The sequence below is a fragment of the Rhopilema esculentum genome, chromosome 15 (genome assembly GCF_057945365.1).
Source record: "Rhopilema esculentum isolate cy_ngs chromosome 15, ASM5794536v1, whole genome shotgun sequence".
NCBI lineage: Eukaryota > Metazoa > Cnidaria > Scyphozoa > Rhizostomeae > Rhizostomatidae > Rhopilema > Rhopilema esculentum.
Genome location: NC_142829.1, coordinates 6,427,899 through 6,451,194, shown reverse-complemented (window position 1 = coordinate 6,451,194; position 23,296 = coordinate 6,427,899). Strand labels below are relative to the sequence as shown.

The 23,296-nt window shown below is 36.1% G+C and overlaps 1 protein-coding gene across 1 annotated transcript; it reads left to right on the top strand.

Annotated features, from left to right (window-relative positions):
• The first annotated feature begins 133 nt into the window (after positions 1 to 133).
• On the top strand, positions 134 to 22,450 carry LOC135685750 (uncharacterized). The gene is made up of 17 exons (XM_065201807.2): positions 134 to 318; positions 3,651 to 3,732; positions 4,507 to 4,642; positions 6,629 to 6,828; positions 7,279 to 7,480; positions 7,803 to 7,914; positions 8,852 to 9,099; positions 9,723 to 11,521; positions 11,682 to 11,829; positions 12,475 to 12,625; positions 13,052 to 13,383; positions 13,940 to 14,052; positions 14,860 to 14,983; positions 16,103 to 16,160; positions 17,304 to 17,359; positions 18,793 to 18,846; positions 20,972 to 22,450. Exons 1-17 carry the CDS (start codon positions 294 to 296, stop codon positions 21,488 to 21,490), a joined length of 4,359 nt encoding a protein of 1,452 aa, XP_065057879.2. The 5' UTR covers positions 134 to 293; the 3' UTR covers positions 21,491 to 22,450.
• Positions 22,451 to 23,296: the final 846 nt, after the last annotated feature.

The window sequence follows — 23,296 nt, the reverse complement described above, 5'->3', positions numbered from 1 at the left end:
AATAATAGACCCTTTCGGCCAATCCAAAGTTATCTATAGGCCTTGGTGTAGAAATCGGAAGTGGAAGGGGGCGGCAAATGGAATCCTAACAATCTGCGCCCAACAGTGGTCCATACGGATTCCGTGTTCGATTGCTCGCGACACGACATACTGCGCAGGAGGACTTCTAACCAGGAAAGAATACTTGAGTAGATGTCGTCCGAAGTATTTCGTGAAATGAAGTTAAAATGTAGTAAATTCAAGCCAAAATGAGCAATTTGGTTAAACTAATTGACGATTAAAAGGGGAAGGTTATGGATTTAAAGCCGGTCGTCACATGTAAGTATATTTAAGTGCGATGCTCCCTACCGATTGAACTGGCCTAGACTCATCCTCCGTCGGAGGCTCCGGTCTGCGTGCGTGAAGGAGCAGTCACTGCTTCTATGGCGTTCCTATAACCCGTTCGTTGCAGGACGACAGCTAGATTTAAGCTCTATCAGGAAATTTAGATATTTAACCATGCCAAAACTACATTTCTTCTGCTCGTTTTTCTACTGCAGACATCTTTTGACCTTGGTGCTCCAATCCCACGTACACAAACAACTAGGCACTGCTGAGACTGATGTGTTAACATCCTATTATTCGAGAACTATGTTTGCCAGACGTTGCAAATATGATCACTTAACGCTATCAATGTAGTTTGTACTTCTGACGGTTGCTTTGACAAAATGCAGATATGTATGTAATATAATACCATATGGTCAGTGCAACATCACATGTTTCATGGTCTTATTCGAAATGAAAATATGTTCTCAAGAGTATAATGTAACATAATGTAAATAACATTAAAATATATATAGGTCTTGGTTTATTTATCATTAACACATCAGCCATGACAAAAAATAAGCAAGAAGCTGTGTGCCATTTGTTTTTCTTACATTGGGACATGATGAATTTCTGAAATATAAACTGGATTGAATAAAACTGAAGACATTTGTTAGAGTCACTTGCACTAAAGATTTACAGCATCTATCCGCCTAGCAGTGCTAGTGCTTGTTGGATGTTATTCTTTTCTTGGACAACGGTAATAGAGCTTGGGGCACAGATGCTTGATCCCCCTTTCTATATGCAGCAAAATATTGTTTTTCTTCTTTTTGTATTTTCAAAGCCTACCTTGATAATTTTCCTGCCAGGAGGCACTGGATGTGGAAATATAGAGGTGGCCAGTCCTATATGTTATGATATTCAATGTAAACCCAAAGATATCTTAGTATTTGTAAATTAACCCAACATATCTCTTCTGAAAGGTTAATTAGTTGTGTACCATAACGACATAAGTATATCTTGAGTATGGCTATTAATTGGTGTACATACTAGTGTCCTTTATTTTAACAGTTTTAAGTTTTTATGCAACTCCTAGCAATTGACTCAAATCCCAGCAGTTAGTTTGATATTTTTCTTATAAAAAATGTGTTAACATTTAGTAAGTAATGCATGTATATACTGCTTAATGTTGAGTAGAAATATTTGTTCCATTCCTCAGTTCTAAAAGGGTTTCATGTGGAAATAGCGCTATTTTTTATATGATGTGGAATAGAGGCAACAATTTTTTTAATTATTTAAAAATTTATGTAATGTTATTTTGATGATTTTATTGTTAAAGTGGTACTGACATGAAAAATCAAAATTTTGCAAAGGCTTTTTCTTAGGCAGTAAACATCACTGATTCTATATCTGCAAATATTTTTTCAAAAAAGGGGACATAAGTTCATTTTTGGGGGGTTTTAGTCATAAGAGATTTTTCAAAAAGAGTCTGGGGAGAGTGATGCTTCTGGTGTGTTATTCTATGGTTGCCGGTCACACAACCCCAATGGAGCTTAGAAAATTTCCAACAACCTGAGGTCAGATGGGACTTTTCAGATTCAGACGTTTCATCTAACAATGAGGAAGTAGTGTCGAAAGTGAGAGAACAAGTTTTGAAGACCAGAATGTTGAAATGATGTTACAACCCGATGAGAATGATCCATTACCACCTTCCTCTGATGATGGATGAACATGTGGTGGTGAAGCCCACCCTTCGGATTTTGATTTGGATAAATATAACAAAAAGTTATTTCAAAGTGAAAAAACCTGGATTGATTTTCTGTTGATTTATTTATTCTTTTCTTCACAAGACGCACTTTACATCATAACCTGATTTGAACTGATCTCCAACACTAGAGCCAAAGCAATGCAACTAAATTGACTCAAAACTACATAAAACCACCTTTTCTGAATGAATACTGATTTTAAGCAAAAGCTAATCAAATTCACTTTACAACAACAAGCTCCAAGGAAACCCCTGTCCAAAGACTTAGGAAACCCCTAATTACATTTGTAAAATGTTCTGAGCCAATTGAAACTTTGTAGAGTTGCTACAATTAATGTGTATAAAACGTATTTAGTTCCTCCTTGTTTTTTATCTGGTTTTTTTGAGAATCTGAAACTTGTTTGAGCTCCATACTGAAGCCTTACAGCGATTTTGTATGTCCGTTTTGTTTCCCTTTATTTCACTTCCGTAAAACTATTCAAAATTGATTGAAACTTCATAGAGTTGCTAGAACTAATGTACTAAAAATGTTTTATTGGGTCTTGTCGTGTCTTCCTGGTTTTGTGCAAATATCTGAAAGGCCCCTCATTCCAGCTCCACACTGAAACCATTTAGGAGTGATATCGAATGTCTGTTTCCCTTTGACTAGCTTCCGTAAGACTATTCAAAGTCGATTGAAACTTGGTAGGGTTGTTATAATTCTTGTACGTAACATGTGTTTTGGGTCACAGGATGGACAAAGACAATTGATTGAAACCGGCCCTGTGTCTTCTCATAAATTGTACCCACAACCAACGCAATTTTTTCCATCTTTTGGAAACTTTTGCGATTGATTTCCAGGAATGTGACTGTTGCCAGTATCATTTTGTGCACCAGCACAACAATGTTTTCCATATTTAGATCATTTTTTGCTATGCCCGATCTTGACATCCTTCAAAAGTACGCAATAAACTGCCTTTGCTGGTGCATGAACACACTAGAATGCATCACAAGTTCCTGAAATTCATCTTTGGCCATGTTTTTTTTCCAAACGAAAACTTACAAAAACCAGTACTTTGGAGCTTGAAAAAATTATGTAAACAAAAAGATATGCAGGAATTAATTACACCATTTGATTCAGCACTGCCAGCTCTATAATAACATGTAATAAATGGATTTTATGAAGTATTTTCATTTTTCTTGCCACTGCCACTTTAATATTTATACAAAGTGCAATTGCAAAGCCAACTGCATAGAGATGAGCTAACAGGAGTCTAAATAGCCTAATTTACAAAAAAACATTCTAGTTTAAGTTTTTAGTTTCATTTAATTTTAAAGGCAGTTAATTAAAACCAGTCAGAGCTTAACCAGTTAAGTAATTCCCAACCCCTTGCTTTCGATCTTTTTGCAATCTTTTGCCAGCTCCAAATATTTTCCAAAGCATGAAATATACTTTTCTGTGGAGTTACAAAATTCAAAATGCTGAACCTGTTTGGTGATGGATTGGTCCAGAAGTTCAAGTTAAGTTTATCTGACTTTTGAGAATGCCATATTGCAAGAATTATCAATTTATAACAATCTGATATTTGATTTGTTCTTACAGATTATGGGGAAGAGAATTTGTGTGTCAAACTTTCTCAAGAGATTGAACGACGCCTTCCGAAAAAGCCTATCGACTGGAAGAGGTTTGGGTCATATTTTTATGTTGATTGATCTGTAGAGATCATCTCACATCTTGAGCTTACTAGGCAGAGTTGCCCTTAGCATGCTGCAAATCAATTTCTTATCTCTGACAAAACTTTCTAGAACTATTGAAATTCCTTTGTTGATAGTCATTAATTAACTTTGATAAACAATCATTGCAATTTAGTAGTTTAAAACACTGGCTTTTATACTCTAAAAGTAAGTTATTTGTGTTGGGATTTTAGACATTAAAATGTTTCAATTGATTTTAGCCACCCAAAATTAAGTTGAACCTCTTCTTTCTTCAAAGTTTCTGAAAAATCTCAGGCAAAGTGAAAAAGTCCTAATAAAGTTATGTACCTTGGATTTTCTGTCTAAAACTGACAATTGAAGAATTTTTAATGTTTGATTGGCAATGTCCTTTATGAACAAAATTGTCTACCACAGTTTTTGTTTTGGATCTAATGTAGAAGAAATGTTGTTACCACTTACCACTTCTATTACCATTTTGCTACCATTTTTTGCGTGAAAACTCTATGACAAGCTAAATTTTCGAGAAATAAGCTGTTTCTTTGGTTGGAAAGGACAAGTTGTAAGTTTACAAGAAAGAAAGCGGCTCAGGAAACTTGCTTGTTTGCCCATTTGATATTAAAAAACAATCTTGCGGAAAAAGAATCTTTGAATAGGACCCAAACATTTTAATGCTATCTCTCCTGCTTGCATTTTCTGTAAGACGTGTTGCTATGTAAATTCTTTTTTTTATTGTTTTATCACAGAACATACAGCAGGGCACTGAAAACTGTTTGTTTAAAGGCAACATTTACGAAGTTTAATTCTGATCAACTAGAAGCAACCAATGATGGGACTGTCAGCAAACAACCATTTCTTCATCTGTACTGGACATCATGTATGGTATGTAGAACTTTTATCAAATATTTTCATCATCATAGGAATTAGTTACCATTGGCCTAGACTCATCCTCTGTTGGAGGCTCCGGTCTGCATGCGTGAAGGAGCAGTCACTTCTTCCAGTTACCATTGCTAGTACCAAGAGACCCTGGCACAAAAGGGTGACACTTAAAAAAACAAATATTTTTACATTGACTTTATCATTATCTTGACCATTATCTTGTTTTTATTGTCTGAAAAGGCTGCAGACAAGCAAATTGTGATCAGATAGAATGGTTTCAGCAGAGGTTTAAAATCAACCTTAACTTTGAAGGCACAAAAATGTGGTTTGTTTGTAAAAGTTACAATTTTGGCTCAAATATATATTTGAAATATGAAAATCAAAAGTGTAAATTTTTTGTGAGTATAAGGCTCTTACTTAGCTTTTTTGTAGCACCATTAGTTAGATGCTCTGTTCAATTTTTCAGAAAAGTTTTTATTTCTGAATGGGTTTTAAAGCATATTTTCATATTAGCCAGCTATGTTTTGGTCTCATTTGGCATTAAACTTTGTAAAACAAGCTAGAAAACCATATTAATTCTCTCAAAACAAGACACACTGTCAAAGAATGCACAACACTGTCAAAAAAAGATCAAGCACTCTACAAGAATCTTGATAATAATCTGTATTTGCAGGCCTGGCCGTTTGTATTTTTATAGGTGAGCTGTGAATCGCTCCCCTCATTTACTGAGGCGAGCTAAATCAGTAACACATAGAATGTACTTTAAAGACAATCGACAGATGACTTAAGCCCCTTTAGTATCTGTCGGTTGCCTTTAATAGCCTCAGTCAGGAGTATGCTGTTTTATTTCTTTCAATTTGTATTCGCTTTAACCATGACTTAAGCACCCCCTCTACTTAAAGTATTTAAAAGAACAGACTCTTTCAGTTTCATGTCAAGCTGGCACAACACAAAAACAACATTTCTCTTGCCAAACAGTCTTTTTGTTGTACAGAATTTGAAAATGGCTTTGAAAAACAAATTTTGAAACAAACTTAAGTTATACCTCTAACACTCTTCAGAGTATAAAACATCAGAACATAGATGGAAAACTCTACGCTAAAATACCCAGTTTTGGATCGAAATAGGCCAATCAGAAAACGCGAGCACATTACTGTTGAGGTTGTCCAATCTTTGCCGCTTTCCTATTGAAAATGTTACCAACGGAGTCCTAAGGTGAAAACGAACTCCTTCTGTCTACACAAAAGCGGTCTGTCATGTTTATATATTAGATAGATTCACAAACTGCTAGATGGAACGATGATCATGCTTTGCCAAAATGCGAAACATGTCGCCGTTATAGTTTTTCACCCAATCTGGGTTTTTCAGTAAATGCCGCTGGATAGTGGAATTCCATGTTTTGGTTGTCGCTTTTGATCTGCAAGACAGAGTACCCTGTTCTCTTTGAGGGATAGTTTTGTTTCTATTGCTGGAAGGGACCTGGTGTTTTATTATATCCCCCAATCTATAGTTCCTACCAAGTTCTTCGACTTTCCTTCCAAAAATATGCCTGTTTTATTAAGATTGAAAGGTTCTAATCGCTACAAACGTACCTTTCGCTTAACCACCCTTTTCCAAATAGATCGAAGTTCATGCCTATTATAACAAAAACCGCCCAACAAGCAAAAAGTTAATTGCAAAAAATGCAGTGACGGGAGAGATCGCTGTTACCAAAAATAAACCAATTAACCCTTGTACCTTTTCAGGGTTCTCTGAATAGGAAAAGGGCAAATGAATGGAAATTTTAGGGGAGCGATTCTCCCTTCATGTTCTGTTTAGGAGAGCAATTCATAGCTCGCCTCAGGTTGCGAGGGGAGCGTGGAGGCGAGCGCGAGCTATCGCTCGCCTCAAACCGCCAAGCCTGTATTTGCTTAAGCATTATATGCTTTTGTTTAAACCAGCATGTACATTTATGACATTTTTCTTTTAACTTATTTTCTTTTGTTATAGGAGAATGATGAATTTAGAAATGGAATCAAGCAAAAAATTATAAACTGGCAGGAAAATCTCAAATCAAGAGATATAAATGATTGGCTTATAATCCAGGTTGTTACACAAGATTCTCAAGCAACAAGAAGTAGAATCACTCTCCCAAGAAGCAGTGTCTTTGACAAAATCAAGAATGATCTGTGTGGCAAGGACATAAAAAGGTATTTTATTAATTTTCTGTAAGGTGAAATGCCAAACAGTAACTACATTTGAACATAAACACTGCTTGAATGCAACATTGTGTAAAGTTATGAATTCTGAAAAAATATTTTCTCCAAAATTGCAATAGATCTTTTAATTAGGTCTAATTATTTTTCTAGCATTGAAAAACCATCTCGCTCTACACATACTGCCAGACATGTTCCTATATAGGTATCCTTTTTTCCTAAACAAAGGAAAACTTACTGTTTCAATGAATTTTGGCAGTCTCTTACCTGCTTTTGGTCAGTTAAACTGGCTTGTCACGCTTCTCTTACCCTCTTGTCTGAGATTCAGCAAGCAATAGCCAATGAACAGGGTGACACACAGCTTTCAATTTGTCTTTATTGCTAATTTTGTCTTTTTTTATCAATATATCTTTTTAAGGGTTGTCATTCTATCTTTCTTTAAAGGGTTGCCCAGCTATGGCAGCCGGACAAGGAGGGCCTCTTTACAAAATCAGGTGAATCATGGGAAGCATTGCTGACACAACTTAGGCAGCTGCTATTGGATTCCCTAAGCAAGCATGTTACTAAGTTTGAGGAAAAAGTACGGCATTTACGTGAGAAGTACTCCGAACCAAGCTGGTCTTTCATCGAGTATCTCAAACTCAATGTATGTACTGACTATTACCATTTCTAGCTATTGCTATCCTGCATTAGCGTTATCCGTTTTGAGATGATATAAATGTTTTCTTATAAACCATTTGTGTTGGCTTATAGGTCATATGCACTTAGCTTTGAATTTGAATGTTTGTGTTAACAAAAATGTCCAAGAATTGATTTGTAAATTTTCAAAACAATTATTGATGCAAATAAACTATTTTAATGACTCACCAGAAGCCAAGATGTGACAAAGCTAAGGAGTTAATAAGTGTTGAAAGACGTTTTTTGTACTTAAACAGTCTTTAAGCATTTTTTTATGCTCAATATTGAAGGAAGAGCTGGCCACCATTTTGAAAAGTGTCACACTTCACGAAGAGGCACTGGTACAGTATGATGAACTAGATGCTCTGTTTTCACAATTTGTCGTCAATGGAAACATAAAAGGTATAGGATTTTATATATTAAAATATATTAAACCAATTTTAATAACCACTGTTATTATTTGAAAGCATTTTATATCAGTGTGCACTTTAAAGCCAGGATGGGTAAGGTATATAACAATTTTGTGTCAGATCTGAGCAAGTAAGTGATTGAATGATTGAGCGATTGAGTGATTGAATGATTAAGTGTTAAGTGATTAAGTGGTTATTTGGTGGTTCTACAAGCACTAAAATAGCTTTTACCTTGCGTTACTTTCAAAACCTTGTGTTGATAAAAGAGCCAATTTAAATTGCTGCATCTAACAAAGACTGAAAAGTTTTGTCGGCGGCCCACGAAAATGCCATTAAACAAGACCGAATGCCCGTAAAAGATTTTTCTGATGCATACCATCATAAGAAAACGGCACAACTGCAACATCTTTGTTTAAAGTAGAATGCCATTTTGTAGAAATATGTCTTGCAAGGTTAAAACTCCATTGTTTTATTATCTATTTTATTCATATTTTTGTCAATTCTCCCAGGAGGGGGGCATTTGCAGTGTTTCTACGTAAAACTGAAGCAAAGGTTCTGTGTAGACATGCTACATATCATGTGGCTGAGTCTTTTAAATTTAAGATTTATTTTGACCTTATTACTGAGTGAATTAATGCTGTCAAAATATTAGAGTTATGAAATGACAGAAAAATGAAACGTAATCCAAATGCTATATTATCTTCTTCCAGTTTATTAATTATATAGCCAACCTTGTTTATGTTATTATAATTACTGTTATGCTTTCATTTTCTAATTATACCTTTTTTCAACGGCCTAAGCTAGATAAGTCTATTCTTTTCTTGGGTCGTGTATATTACAGTATTAATACAGTACCCTTCTTCTGTAGTATCAAATAAAATTGAATTGACTTGAATTTGCTTGTTTAGTGTTCTTTTGATTTGGCCTAGGGATCCCTTCCTGGATGGAGCAATTTACAAAGCGACCAGACAGTTGGGATGGAGTTTCATTGCAAAAGCAGGCTGTCAAATATTATCGCGATGCAGTTTACGAAGGCCGAGCATCGCTATTAGAACTTAGAAACTACATTTTCATTCGGCAGTGGCAAATGCTTATCAAAATAAACAGAAGTTGGGATGTCGCTCATCGACTTCTGGAGTTTTTGTTTACGGTTGTTAATGAAATTAAAATCCTGTTGGTGAGTCACTTGAAGTCAGTTGTTTTATGAACGACCCTTTTGTATGAACCACTCTATTGTTAAGTTCCTATTTACGTGCCCCTTCCAATGACGGCCCCCATATAATGGGCTGCTAGAAATAACGGATAAGTAATGAAACGATCTTTGTAGAGGTGCCTCCAGAAAAAAGAAGACCTCTTCAATGAACAGTCACTCTGATCCTCTTTAATCCTACAGGTTTACGATTTATTAAGATTTTACTGTATGTTTGTAAATGTTTAAAGCACCAGATGACAAAACAATATTTGTATTTTAGAATGAAAAAAACCTGTCAATTTTTTTTAATCATGCTTGTGCTCTTTATTTATTTCTTTTTTTTGTAATTTTGATATTTCGGCTCTTTGTTTGGTAAAGCAAAGTTCGTTTTATATTATTGTGTTATCACCTGAGCCTGTTTTTTCGATCATTTTTGAGTCACGTGGGCATATCCAGCTATATCTTTTGAACCTGTAAAACAAACATAAAGCAAATTACTGCAACAGATGTAAGACTTTGCATAAAAAACTCTTTTAGCAATGAAGATTTCGTTCTTGTTATTTCTCTGTGTATTTTTAGATTTTTAGCAATTTAATATTTATTTTTAGCCCAAACTCGCGGCGAGTATTCCTGCGTGCTGGGTTATTTCATCCTGTCTTGAATACATCAAATTTGTCGAAGAGAAAGAGATCACACATCAAACTGTAATGTCACATTTGGCTCAAATATTTGACTATGCAAGGGAAAAGCTTCTTTTTATCGGCAAAGAATGCAGTCTACTTCCTACTGGGCAACGTGATGATGCTATGGTAAGAAAGCTTACTGAAGGTTTGTGCAAGAGTCAGGCTTCCAAGGAAGGTGTTGATTTCGGTTCGAAATCGCTGATGACGTCAATGAACTCACAAGAGAACTACGATAAACTTTACCTACGAATCTGTGGGAAAACAAAGACTTTGTACCAAAATGTCCGAAGGTATCGATTCGCTAGCCGGGTTGGTGTTGATATTGCAAATTTTTACATGATGAAAAAGAAGTATGCAAGTGCTGAAAAGCAGCTAACAGTGGCTCTTCACGAATACCGCCAGTCAAAATGGACGAACTTATCCATAGACGTGTTGGAGCCGCTTGCCACTTGCCACATTAATTTGAATTCATTTGATCGCTATTTGTGTTCGCTGGCATCATTGTCTTGTGCTTGTACTTTGTCGGTGGAAAAACGGCTGATGTATGCTGATATGTTCTTAGGCAGCGTTCATAACGAGGCAGACCATTTTCACACGATAAGTACCGATCCAGTTATTGGCTTAGAGCAAGTGCAAATCGACTTGACCAAAGAGATAGGCCATATCGGGGAAATCATTCGCGTAAACCTAACTTTGAGAAATAATTTACTGAAAGAGATTACAATAGACGATATAGAAATCAGAATGCAATACACCGAGACCGACCAAGTTCGACTGTCAGAGGTTGACTCGGGTTTGAATATTTCAGAAAAAAATGCAAACGAAATGGGTTGGTCGGAAGTTTTTGATCAATCGGATGAAGTTTCGAATCCCAGCACACCTAAGTCTACTATATTCCAGAGAATAAAATCGAGAAGACACAAACAGAAGGAGGTCTTTGACAATGCAAGTACCAATGATTTTGCAGATAACGTAATCGAGAGAGGAGCTAATGTAACTCCGAACGAGGCAGAAATGACGCTAAATAGAGGTCCTTTGAATAAAATATTTGACGAAAGGGGGTCAGCTGCATCACTTGGCGAGTACCGGCCTAAAACTTTGGCGGAAATTGCAAAACAGTTACCCCGCACAATGAGCCTAGGAGATGAGCTCTCTGGAGCTAAATCAGATAGCTCTGCAGAGCCGATTGCAATTCCAAACGGGGGGCTTGGCTGTCGTTGTGACTCTTCTGCTGGCTCGCTATCACTTGTATCTATCTCCAGCGACAAGGAAGGTTCGTCTTTTGAGGGCCTTTCTGAAAATTCTAAGCTTGAAGAAAGCCCGAGTTTATTTTATAGACGGAAAATGGTATCATTTATGAACGAGAAAGCCCGAAGTTCTTCCGCAGCAGAACTAGCAGCCAGCGAAGAGGATCCCACTGGTCTTGATACGAATGATCTTCGTAGTACTGTTGACGATACGTTACCTAATGGCGAGATGGAACTTGAAACAGAGGCACTTTCAGAAGTTGTTGAGCCGGATGCTAATGATGAAACAGATCGAGGCAAAATCGCAGAAAATGACGAGGTAAAATCAGACGACCGAAATCTTCCACAAGCTGACAATGAATACGAAATGGAGAAAAAAGTTGGTGGAATGGTTGGCCTAGACCTAGGTTCAGTTTCAGAAGCCAGTGACTGTGGCGAAGATGAGGCATTGGAAAATGGGCTTGTAATGAAACCAAGGTATTGTGCTCTTGATTTGCAATTGTAAGGTATAATATACACCATTGTTTTCAATTTCTTTACATTTTCAAGATTCCTAAAATCGGTTCAGCGGTCACTTTTTAAGGGTCCTTTTAGCTTGACAAGTTTATTTAAAGATGATATCATTACTGCGTTTTAGCGAAAAAGACGATGTTTTTGACGACGTAATGGAAGAGGATATAGGCGTCATGTCGGAAATCGAAGAAGAAACTGAACCAGCAAAGTCGTTGAGAGCTGGAACCACGAAACTCGCCGTTGGTGAAAATGTAGTAATTTTAACTGCAAAGGTGTGTATATTCTTACCCTGCTTCTCTTGCTATTGCATTCCGTCGTATATGTAGCCATGTTTTGGGTTTCTGTCTTGATGCAGCAAGGCACGGAAGCTTTTCAATGGAAGACCCTGGTTTGCAAAGTATGAGCTATGTTACTCCAAGCTTCGTAGTGCGTCAGTCCGTCAGACAGCTTTATTATTATGATAATGGTTATTGCAATTTCGTAGCTAGGCAGTGACTGGCGTTGCACTGCAGTAAACCATGGTTTGTAAAATATTGGCCTTGAGCCTTAGCGTAATGAAGAGTATGCCTTTTAATATAGATTAAGATTGGTATAGATTTAGAAAGCATGAGAAATTCGGGGACGTCAGAGAGTTGAATATTGAAGTCAGAAGGACAGAAACACATATTGATATTTTCCTTTCTTTGAACGAGTAGAAACCTAAGAAAACTCACGATAAATTTCTTGTTACATTTTGCAAACAAATGGCACGTAATTTCTACGTGAATTTCGCAGAAAATGCATGCAAAATCATTGTGGTGCTGCATTTTTCTTCTTTAAGATGCATGCAGACCTAGTATGTTCGTTTAAATTGCAGGATTAGCAGCGCCATATAAATGCTTATAAATCAGTAAGATTCTTTGTTTTCAATGATGTAGGTGATGCACGTTGGGCGCTATCACTTGCATACGTTGAAATGCAAAATTGGCAATGTGATACTGATGAAGTTGATGAATTTGCCCCAGAAATCAAGAGCTTTCTTCGTTATATCAGATCCACCCAAATTTTGTTGGACGTCAAATCATCTTTGTGAGTCGCTCTTCTTTATAATTACTCTTCCATGATATATTAAAGGTACGTTATCGTTCGTTCTGCCAATATGCTTAACTTTGGAATCTTCTTCAGAACGCAATCAAAGTAAAAATTCTTCTTGGTGCTGTAAATATGGTGCTTTTGCTTTCAATGGGCGTCAGTCTTTCTTGACTCTGCCTTTAGAATAAGGGGAAGGTCTATGTGAACTTGTATTTGATGGTTTTTTCTGCCTGCATCTTGGTTTCAAAACACACGTAAAATGCTTCCTCTATCGTATATAATGGTGTTTGTATGCCAAATGTAAAAAGGTCAATCTATGAAGATGTTCTTAACAAAAGATTCTCCTTTCTTGTTAATAAATTTTTTCATTACCTTGAGATATCCACAATTACTCATTTTGATCGAGATTTCCTTGATTCATAGCAAGCTGTCTGTTGCTTGGCAACAAACAGAGGATTCATGTTACTCTATCAAATGGTCCTGGTTTTATTCCTGCATCGTCTGTCGTCCAGTTATCGTCACCCACTGGTCTGGTGTTTAGTCATGTGCCTCCAAGCTCTGTACTTGTATACTGGCCAAACCAAAAGGACGACCCTAAAGAAGGTGCTATGCAGATCGAAGTGGAAAGTTCTAAAGCGAACGAGGCAATAATGTATTTGCCGGAATGTGGACCTTACAAAATGGTTGATTTGTATTTCGATGTTACAGCGCCTGTCGAAAATGCTGATTTGTTTGGTCATATGGCCAGACATGAGGTTTGTGTTTATGTAGCTTTTTTACTTTAACTCAGAAGTGAATGGATAACAATCATGTGTTGGTAAACCTTCTGAATGTCGTAGCAACCTTGTATTTACATCGAGAGCTCATTTGCAACGTTTCCTACATTTTTTATTGTCTGATTTCTTGTAGATATTAAAATTGAGTAGTGGGTATTAACATTACGTCATCACAATGCATAACGTCGTTCCTAATTTGCTTTCAAAAAGTGATCAATCTCGGTTGACAGAAGACCCTGATTAGTTACAAATCAGCCAATTGAGAATGCTTTCCCTCGCAATCGAGAATGCCTTACAGCGCCAAGAAGTATCCTGTTAACCAATATCCTTCAGATAACTTGAGATAACTTGGGACAACGTGGGATAATTTGTGATAACTTGAGATAATATGCTCATTTCTAAACTACTTAGGTCATCATCCTCAAATGAAGGGTCTATTTTCAAGCTATTTATTTTCTCAGTAGCTCTATAACATAAGTTTCCCCAGTTTTATGATCGCATTTGTTTATTGTCATTTTTATTTTCTTATCAACAGGTAACCTTGAATTGTCTCTGGTTATCAGACTTAATAGACGCAAAAAGCAATCTTGAAAGCATTTTTTACGAACCGTTTAGCTTCGAACACGATGCTTTTTTCAGCACAGCCGGGTATGAGAAAATGTCATTTTGTGTTCAATATTACTCGTCATTGTTAATTCATTGCTTCAATTCCTTCCTTATTTGTTTTTTAAACTCCAATGGTTAGAAAATTTAACTTTAACGCCAATAGTGAGCATCGCTGAAAAATTCTGCTCAAGTTGATGAACAAGGAAGCAATTCAAAACTAATAAATAAGAAACGAATTTTGTCTTGGCAGAATGTGAGCATGGGAAAGGATCTCCGCATAAAAACCAGCACGCCATTCAAGATTGGCAATAACATCCTACCTGCTTTGACAGATGAAAAAATCGGAATATCAAGCTAAAATGTGTTAATCTCCTCCGAAACCACATCTGCCATGTTTTAAACAAAAAAGGGTTTGCAAGCACTACACTTGGTTTGCAACCTATGTGCTGAACCGCCCAAATCCCTCTTCTAATCTAAACTTACCTGGAAGTCTTCTCCGATCAGTTATAGTTCTTGAATAGAAGCTGTTTTTTTATATTGATCCTTCATGACCATTTTCGTTATGTCTACATGGAGACGTTTACCAGAGATTGTGTTTTTATCCAAAGTAACACGAATCATGTTTTACCTCTACTCGGAAATGTTGCGTATTCAAAGTATCTACCTGGAAAGGCGTGTCCCGTGGCTTGCATTTTCTGTCACAAATTTACTGTGGTCAGGTAGACATGGGGTAAAATGGCACAAAAAAGATTGCGTTTTACTTGAAACTGTCTTCACGAAGATGTGACCTAAGTCTACCTATATAACTTTTTATATATACCTTATTTATAAGTGTTCTTTTTTGTTTAGAAACTTTGTTCGAACTGTTTTGAAAAACGTGAATCAGCTGCAGATTGACGTCATCGATCCAATCCTCGAATGCTTGAACGCAGAATCAGTTACCTTCAGTCTTGTTCCATGCGACATTCAAATGGTTTGTTTACTTATGAAATATGTAAACAGTCTTTTTGTGGTACAGAATTTAAAAATGGCTTTGAAAAAATTAAACATTTTGAAACATACTAAAGCTTTTCGTCGGACATTCTTCAGAGTATGAAACATCAGAACGAGTTAGTTGTCCGTTCACTCTGAGTTAAAATCTCAGGTAAAAAAGGTTGCATAAACACAAGTCTCATTCCTGGCCATATGACCAAAAAAATCTGCATTCTCAACAGGCGCTAAAACGTCGAAATACAGATCCACCATTTTGTTAGGTTCACATTCCGGCAAATACTCTGAAGAGTTATGACATTTTATACTCTGAAGAGTTTCAGACGAAAAGCTTTAGTACGCTTCAAAATGTTTTCTTCCTTCAAAAACCATTTATGAATTATGTGTTGGACTCTTTAACAATAAAAGTCCCTGCTCATTCTAGTTTGCAATTCTTCAATTTCAGAGCAGGGAAATCCATCATATATGTAAACAGTGTATCACTAATCTTTTAAAGGTAATAGAGTTGACTGTTCGAAAACGCTTTGGAATTTTTTCTGCACCCAGTATTCTTTTTAATTTTTTACATCTTCAGACTAACAAATATGTCTGGATTTTAGAAGCTTGGTTTTCTTGGAAAAGAAAAATTTAGCATTTTTTCAAATATCTCTCAACAAAAAACTATTGAAAGTTCTATTAAATGAAAAATGCCGTACTGAAAAGGTTACTGGGGTGATCCCTCCGCGTTCGTTAAGCACAAATTTTTAGGCCGTTCTGTCAATCTTTCCCTTACCTAATTTCTCCCAATTAATCAGCAAACCATTTAGACCATCTCCTACATGACCCTGCTATTGCCATAAGCATGTATCCATTTTGTTATTTCGTGGATTTTTGTTTTCGTGTTTATGTTATCTATGTTTAGAACCTGCCTTTCGTTACAAGAGCAGGTACGTTCTTTGTAGAACTACTAGCAAACAGATTTTTTTTAGCACATTTCATTTTACGAACATGGAGTTATTTCTATGTTATTTCTTCTTACGTGTGTCCCCATACAAGTATGCTAATAGCATTATAAAACTCGCTCTTTGTATTCATATTATTATGCTTAATTGCGTTGTTTTAGAATATAAATGCAAACGAAGAAATTAGCTTCATTTGGAAAACAGACAATATTGGGAATGGTATGTGTGCATTTTGTTCACTTCAATCAACTTTAATAAAATATGCACCTTAGAAGTAATAGTGCCTCAGGATTTTCTAGCTTGCGCGAAATATTCTTTGAAGTCCATCTCTTCGGGCTTGCTAATGTTTTCGTCTGTTTTGCTACACTCATTTTTTTTATAAGAAACAAAGGTCGATGTTGAGTACTCCAGTTTCTTAATGTTCTAGAAATTTCAATACTCAATGTTTCTTGAGAGTTTCTTAATTACGATATCATGAATGATGTTATGAAATGTTCGTGACCTTTTTTATCACGTCAAGAGATTCGCTTCCGTTCTGATGCTGTATTTAGATGCTCTTAATTTCTAGGCCAAAAGGGCAATCGTGTGCTTGGATTTTACAAAATTTCGTTGTTCTCAGTTTTATCGCGATTTAATAGTTTCTTAATTTTTTTGCTTCGAGTACTGAAGTTTCTTAATTTTTTCTGACTGTCCAGTACCCTTTTCTTATAGCCAGTTTCGTATAAAAAAATGAGTGTATTGTTGAGTTCACATTGCTGACGTCCAGACTAGGTATATAATATGTTTGAAAACTCCCTATTTTAAATCCCACTGTTTTGGCATGCGAACTTTTGGAACTCTAGATTTTGTGCCATGGGTATCAGAGCCACATAAATTCGAGCGTGGAAATAGAAGACAGGAGCGGGAAGCGGAGGAGCGTCTATATCCAGAGGCTTTTCCGCTTCTCCGTTTGGTTCTCTTTTTAAGGGCTCGAAATTTTGTGCCTTTGGTACCCAGGAATAGATGCTGTTGTTTCTTCTAATTTGATTTGTTTAGATTCGTTAGGATTTTAGTATACACTAAATAAACCTGCATTTGAAACCTTTTATTTTATTTTATACTACATTGGTTATGGTTCCTTACCACAAAACTTTATGCAACAAATTCCTTCCTTTGCAACCATTGTTCCCTAAGTGAGATCTTCATGGCAGGAAATAAATTGTTTGTCTTTATTTCCATGAGAGCGAGTCATCCTGTTCATTTTCATTCCTCCGAAGGTCCAGATGTCGGTTTCATTTGGTATAAATTTACTGTATTTATCTCTAAGCTTTTGCCATTATGAATCGAACTGATTGTATATCCATAAATTTTTTGTGTTTTTAGAAACAGAAAAGCCTCCAATTTTGATATGTCGATTGAAGGTGAACTTTAAAACCGAGGTACGTTTTGTTAATAGCAGCAAACGGTTAACATCTGACAGAATCTTGAACCTAGTGCTTAGCATGTTTTGACTGACAGCGAACCCTTGGGTAGGCTGTTTGTTTTTTCAAAATCGTCATAGAGAGACTTTCATTGATTGGATGCTAGCGGGATCATCTTCTTCGAAATCTAACCATCCTGCTGCTAGAATCGATCTTCGAAGGCCTATTTTTGGGTTTTATCACTCCACTACTCGCCTTAATTCTAACACAACATTCGGATACTTCTTTATCACTTAACTTATCTTAAATCGTGCTCCAGCTCTAAAATTCTGCCGTTCACTTTTCTTCAAATCTAAACAAAGCGGGTGAATTACTATTGAGACAGTGGTGGATGTAACTTTAATTGAACTGTAATTGAACACCTATTTCTTCAAGTTAGAAAACGAGCAAATGTGCAAGGTAGATTTTATATACAAGATTCAAGATTATCTACGTCAAAGAGTCATCCAAATACATTGTTAGATTTTGCACCAGGTTTATTAACCAAAAGGTAAATAAAATGCAAATTTAAGGCCTCAGAACGTTCGATTCTTGCAATAAAGTGGCTGAATTAACATTGAGGACACCATAAATTGAATAAGAAATCCCATTAACAGCTTATCAAGATGTTTAAATCAATTATTTAAAGTGATATGTAATTGGGGCTTAATTGGCGCACAAGAAAATAGTTGTTGGGACAGTGGCAAGATTCTTCCACTCGTTGTAAAAAACAAAGCAAAAAGAGTGAGGCTATCGATTTTGCAAATGATAATTGATAAATCTGTCACAATTGCTGTACGAAAATTCTTAAGAAAGGCGGAGAATTATTCGTGCCGAAATCCTTGTCCAAGGAAGTGCGCTTTTGCTTGAAACTTCTGGCATCGTTCTTTTCTATTGACTTTGCATTGAAACGAAGCTCTCCTGACATTGTTTGACTAATCCATTTTGGCACCCCTATTTCATTTCATTTTATTTCATTTCATATGTTTAAGGAGGGTATTCCTTCAGCATTTTCCTATTTCTTTCAAAGCGAGCTATAAAGTCAGCTGCCAATGAAAATTAAGACCAAACAACAGTTTGACACAAACAAAATTGACAAAATTTTCATGGATGTTTGGTCATAGCTGGTACATCAATTGTATCAAATATACTTTTGTTTAGTGTGATGAAACTGTTGTCTGGTTAAATGGATTATCAGCATCGACTGATGTGCGGTGAGAAGATCTTCCAGAGTACGTAAACATTGCAATATGCAACAGTGTATGAGCTTATTGAGACTTTTAGCATATAGCCATTTCATGAAAGAAAAACACGAATGCATCGCTCTCTGTATTTAGCATCATGAATTTTTCATCCAACTTTCTCCCTTACTATGGTTACAGCTTTTGCTAACTTGTGCAGTTTTTTAATAGGATCAAGAAGACATGGGCGGGTTTAGTAAACAATTTGAAGTCGCAAATACCACGGTACGTAGCTTACATAAGTTAGATCATTTCAAAATATTATTAATTATTTTGTAACAGGAATGATTTTTTTCTGTAAAATTTTTTCTCGTTATATCTGGTTTTTTTTCGTTATATCGATAAGAATTAAATTGTTTTTTCCTGGGTCCTCGAATACCATCGAAACTAGATACCAATTTGTCCTCCAATATCTTCGAAACTGCAAACAAAGTTGTCCAAAACACAGCTCAGAGCAGGAAATGCTGCTCAAAATTTCTTTGTTCGAAGATTTTATGCTTTTTTTAAAAATTTACGAGGTGGTGGTTTTAAAGAAATAGTGTTTGCACGCATTATACATGTGCTTTTCGAATGGCATGCATGCAGTTAGTTCAAAAGCTCCTTAAAATTTGGCACTTCAAATCTCATTATTTCTGAAACCCAAAAAGCCATCTTTTCAGACATCTCATTCTGTATGGTGCAAAACACCAACTGTACCTCAATGGGAGGCTATTAGCCAGGATTTAAACCGATAGGATAAAATTAGTTGACATGGCAGGACATGCACGATCTGATGCAAAGAAGTTGAGATCTGCTAATTATCTTACAGTTACTGCACATTTGGGCTCTTTGAATTACTTTGAAATGGATTGGGCATAAATCTCAGTGATATGTACATACCATACTGACAATATTCGATTGTCTTAAAATAATATAGTGTAAATATTGAAAATCTCAATGTCTTTAATTATTCTATACTGTAAATATTTGACTCTCTATTTTCTAATGTTTACTAATACGCGAATTTGATGATTTTGTGCGATAAATGTTTGATACCCTAAACATGCCTAAATGTAATGCTATCGATGCGATTCATTGTAAATATTTAGAAGTATCTCGTTTTTTTTAATTACTTTTGTGCCTACAAAAAAGTAAATACCCGCTTCTGATCTGATTTGCGATTATCAATGCTATGATTCAGCGGGCAAATTACCTACCAAGCAATGTCATGCGACAAATTTTCATCTAGTGTACTTCATCTAGTATAGTCTATCTACAGTAATCGATGAAAGTATTTTGTATTCATGATCAACATCTATAGCTGTTTCCGTTATGCAAAATTTAGAAGGTATCTAACTTAGTGCAATGGCTTTGGTGCAGTAAGAAAAACTATTGTAAGCCATTGCTTGATGCTCTAGTAGTTATGCATTAGCTCATGTGAACTATATTATATTGATACCGTTTTACATTTTATAGTTCCTATATTCGAAACAGTTATTATTTGATACCGTGAGCACCGCACCGCCAAATAACAGATATCTGCACATTACTAAAAAATATATGTCCCAAGATTTATTTCCTATGGTAAAAGCCTTTTACAGGCTGCCCCCAGACAACGAGCACCTGAAAGGAACAAGAGACAGCAAATCTGGTCATAAATTTGTCTTTTTTTAAATGTAAGAACAATAAGAACGCCAACTCGATTTGAAAAAAAAGGAAGTTGTGAGATCACCTCAGATGAGAAGGAAAAAACAGCAGATTCATCAGCAAATCAACCGTTCTAATAGGATTATAAGGAAAACTTATATTTAGTTGGCTTAGCAGCAATTGGTAGAACAGAGGTGTAAAAATATCAATTCTTGAAATAGAACTTAATTAAGAATACAGGACGTTTCACTGCTTGATGATAAAGTAATGATGTTTTACAGAAACGCTAGTGCTTTTATAAACCTTTTCCACTCTTTGGGACTACAATCCTTGCCAAAAATAACTGGAACGCCTTCCCATTGCAGCATGCAAATAAACAAAGCAAGTCTAAAACTACCTTACCAAAATATCACTACCGCTTCAAAAATTTCGACCCCCTCCCCCCGTACAATGTTGATTTATTTTCTCAATACTTTCATACAGCTTTCAGTGAAAAATTTTTTACATTCAGGATCAAAACAGCCCAATTGAACAACATTGTAATGGGGGGTAGGGGGGGATTTTTCAAAAAAAGCTTCAGCTTTGCGCAAGTGTTCCAACAATTTTGGCAAGGATTGTAGCAATTTGAAATTTTCTTATTTTTTCAGAACGTCTATAATATTTGTTATTGTTGATTTTTTAAATATGTCATCATTCATTTTTATATATTTTTACCTTCAAACAGCCTAGTTTTGGGGTGACAACAAAAGTTGGGGCAGATGAAGACGGCTTTTTGGTGAAGGGTAAACCCTATCCTATTGAAGTAACAATCACAAATATTGGCAAGCTGTCGAGAAGCTACCACAACGGAAAGCTGTTTTGCAAAATTGTTGACAACGATCAATGGAAATTTAACGATGACGTTGAATGCCGAAAATTTGAACTGCACGACAACGATGATTGCTTCTGTAGTTTTACTACTTCAGCAACACCATATAGAAGTGGACAGTTAAGGCATCCTGATATTGTGTTATCAAAAGTGCTAGAAAATGCAGCTGCAGGCTCACCGGACAACGCCTGCCATGTTAAAAAGCATAGAGTTGGTTCCAGCGTGACAAAAGACAAGTTATCTTCGAGCAGACGAACTTCGGCAAGCACAGCTGATGATGTAGCACATTCATTTCCATCCGGAGAAGTTCTCTACACCAATTGTGGCGTATTTGTTAACGTGCGATGTCCAACCAAACAGGAAACTACCGTGTAGACAATAAAACAGACAATTGGCAAGGGGATTCGAATAATGGTGCACTGATCTATAGCCGGCATGGAGTTAGTTCAATTTTCTTAAATTTTATATTGTAGTTTAAAGCTGATAGAGGTTTAGACTTTATTTTGCTTGGTCATCTTAGCCTGTAATTTGCTGCCAAGTTATGAGTTCCAGTGCTTCAGATTATGAGTCCGGTTGCATCAGATTATGAGTCCGGTTGTATCAGATTATAAATCCAGTTGCATCAGATTATGAGTCCGGTTGCATCAGATTGTGAGTCCGATGGCATCAGATTTTGAGTCCAGTTGTATCTCTTCGCTAGTCCTGTCGAATCTACACATCACCCAAGTTGCAATCTGTAAATGTCCTTGTTCAAATACCCCATATACTATGTTTTGTGAATCTGACAGCGGTTAATCGTTGTCTAGGTGGGAGGCATGCATTTTTTCTCAAGGCATTTCCAAGTTTAGAGGTTTATTTTGAAAGCAAAATGAAGGAAATTTATAGGCCATTTGTGCAATTATATTCTTTTTCTGTTTTCTTAACACTGTTCGCTTAAAAACTTGCGTTCCTTAGGAATTTTTCGTGGTAATGGAATTTTGAGCTTCAACCAAAGATATATTCAAGACCCTTTGAAATCTTTTATTGTGTAGTTGCAGCCAGTTTCGGTACCAGACTCCCGGCATCTCTCATTCTTCTGAAAGCATTTGAAAGTAAAGTATTTGCTTTAAAAGATTGTGAAAAGACTTTTTGTAAGAGATTTTATTATTGTAGTTAAACTGCAATAAATGCTTGGTGTATGCACTATTTTGGGGAAATTGGTTTTCCTTGTAAACCTAATTGAAATGATTATTTCGATGTTTAACACCGATGTTAGATTATTGAGAATTAAGTGAAATTCGTAATTAAGATTGTCCGCTACTTTTCATAGGTTTTGAATGAAAATTGCGGTTTGTTCGTTCTTGTGTCTGTGTTATGTGTTCATAAATGTGAATGGCAACTGCAAAGTGGATATACTTTGATGTTCAATTAACCGATCATCTCCTATTCAACTAGCAAATCCCAATGTGTCTGGAACATGATTTCCAATTCCCATTGCTCTTGATATTGCTGTTTCTCGTCTCTCGAGAGTTGATATGATGTATTTCTTGACGGTATTCTTCAGACCGATTCTTGTTTTAAACAATCAAGTCATTTCTGACAGTATTAGTCTCGTTTCGTTTATCTGGAGTTAGAATTGCTTTATCTGAAGTCACCTTCGATAACAATTGCTTTCAAAAACTCCCGTAGGCCTGTTTTTTGAAACAATGAAACAGTGAGTCATTTGCTGTCAACGAAGTTGTTTTCTCAGCATCAAAGACGCATTGGAAGGTATGTTTAAACTTAGGCCTTCGTCACTGGATTCTGGCCATTGCTTCTAATGCAACAAAATTCAAAGATATTTATGTTTTAGGTCTTAAGTGGAAACATCCCTTAGGTCCTTTACATGACATCTTCTGTTTTTAGGCCACTCGTTTACTCAATGTCGATACAATACCGGCATAGGAAGGTTGTGATCCGGATTGAAACCATTTCGATACGTGTACAGGTTATATCGGTACTATAACGTCCTCGTGTAACTTAACCAAACCGGGTTTTAGGTGAGAGTCAATGCCTGGAACACTAGTTTACACCTCAATTTTTCGATGCAATGTTTGAGGTAGAGACACTACTCTCTTGAAGGTACATGGGTTTATAGCGTCTGCCAGTTATGAAGTGGGTTAGCAAGGAGATCATACTATTACTCTTGCATCTCATTTTATT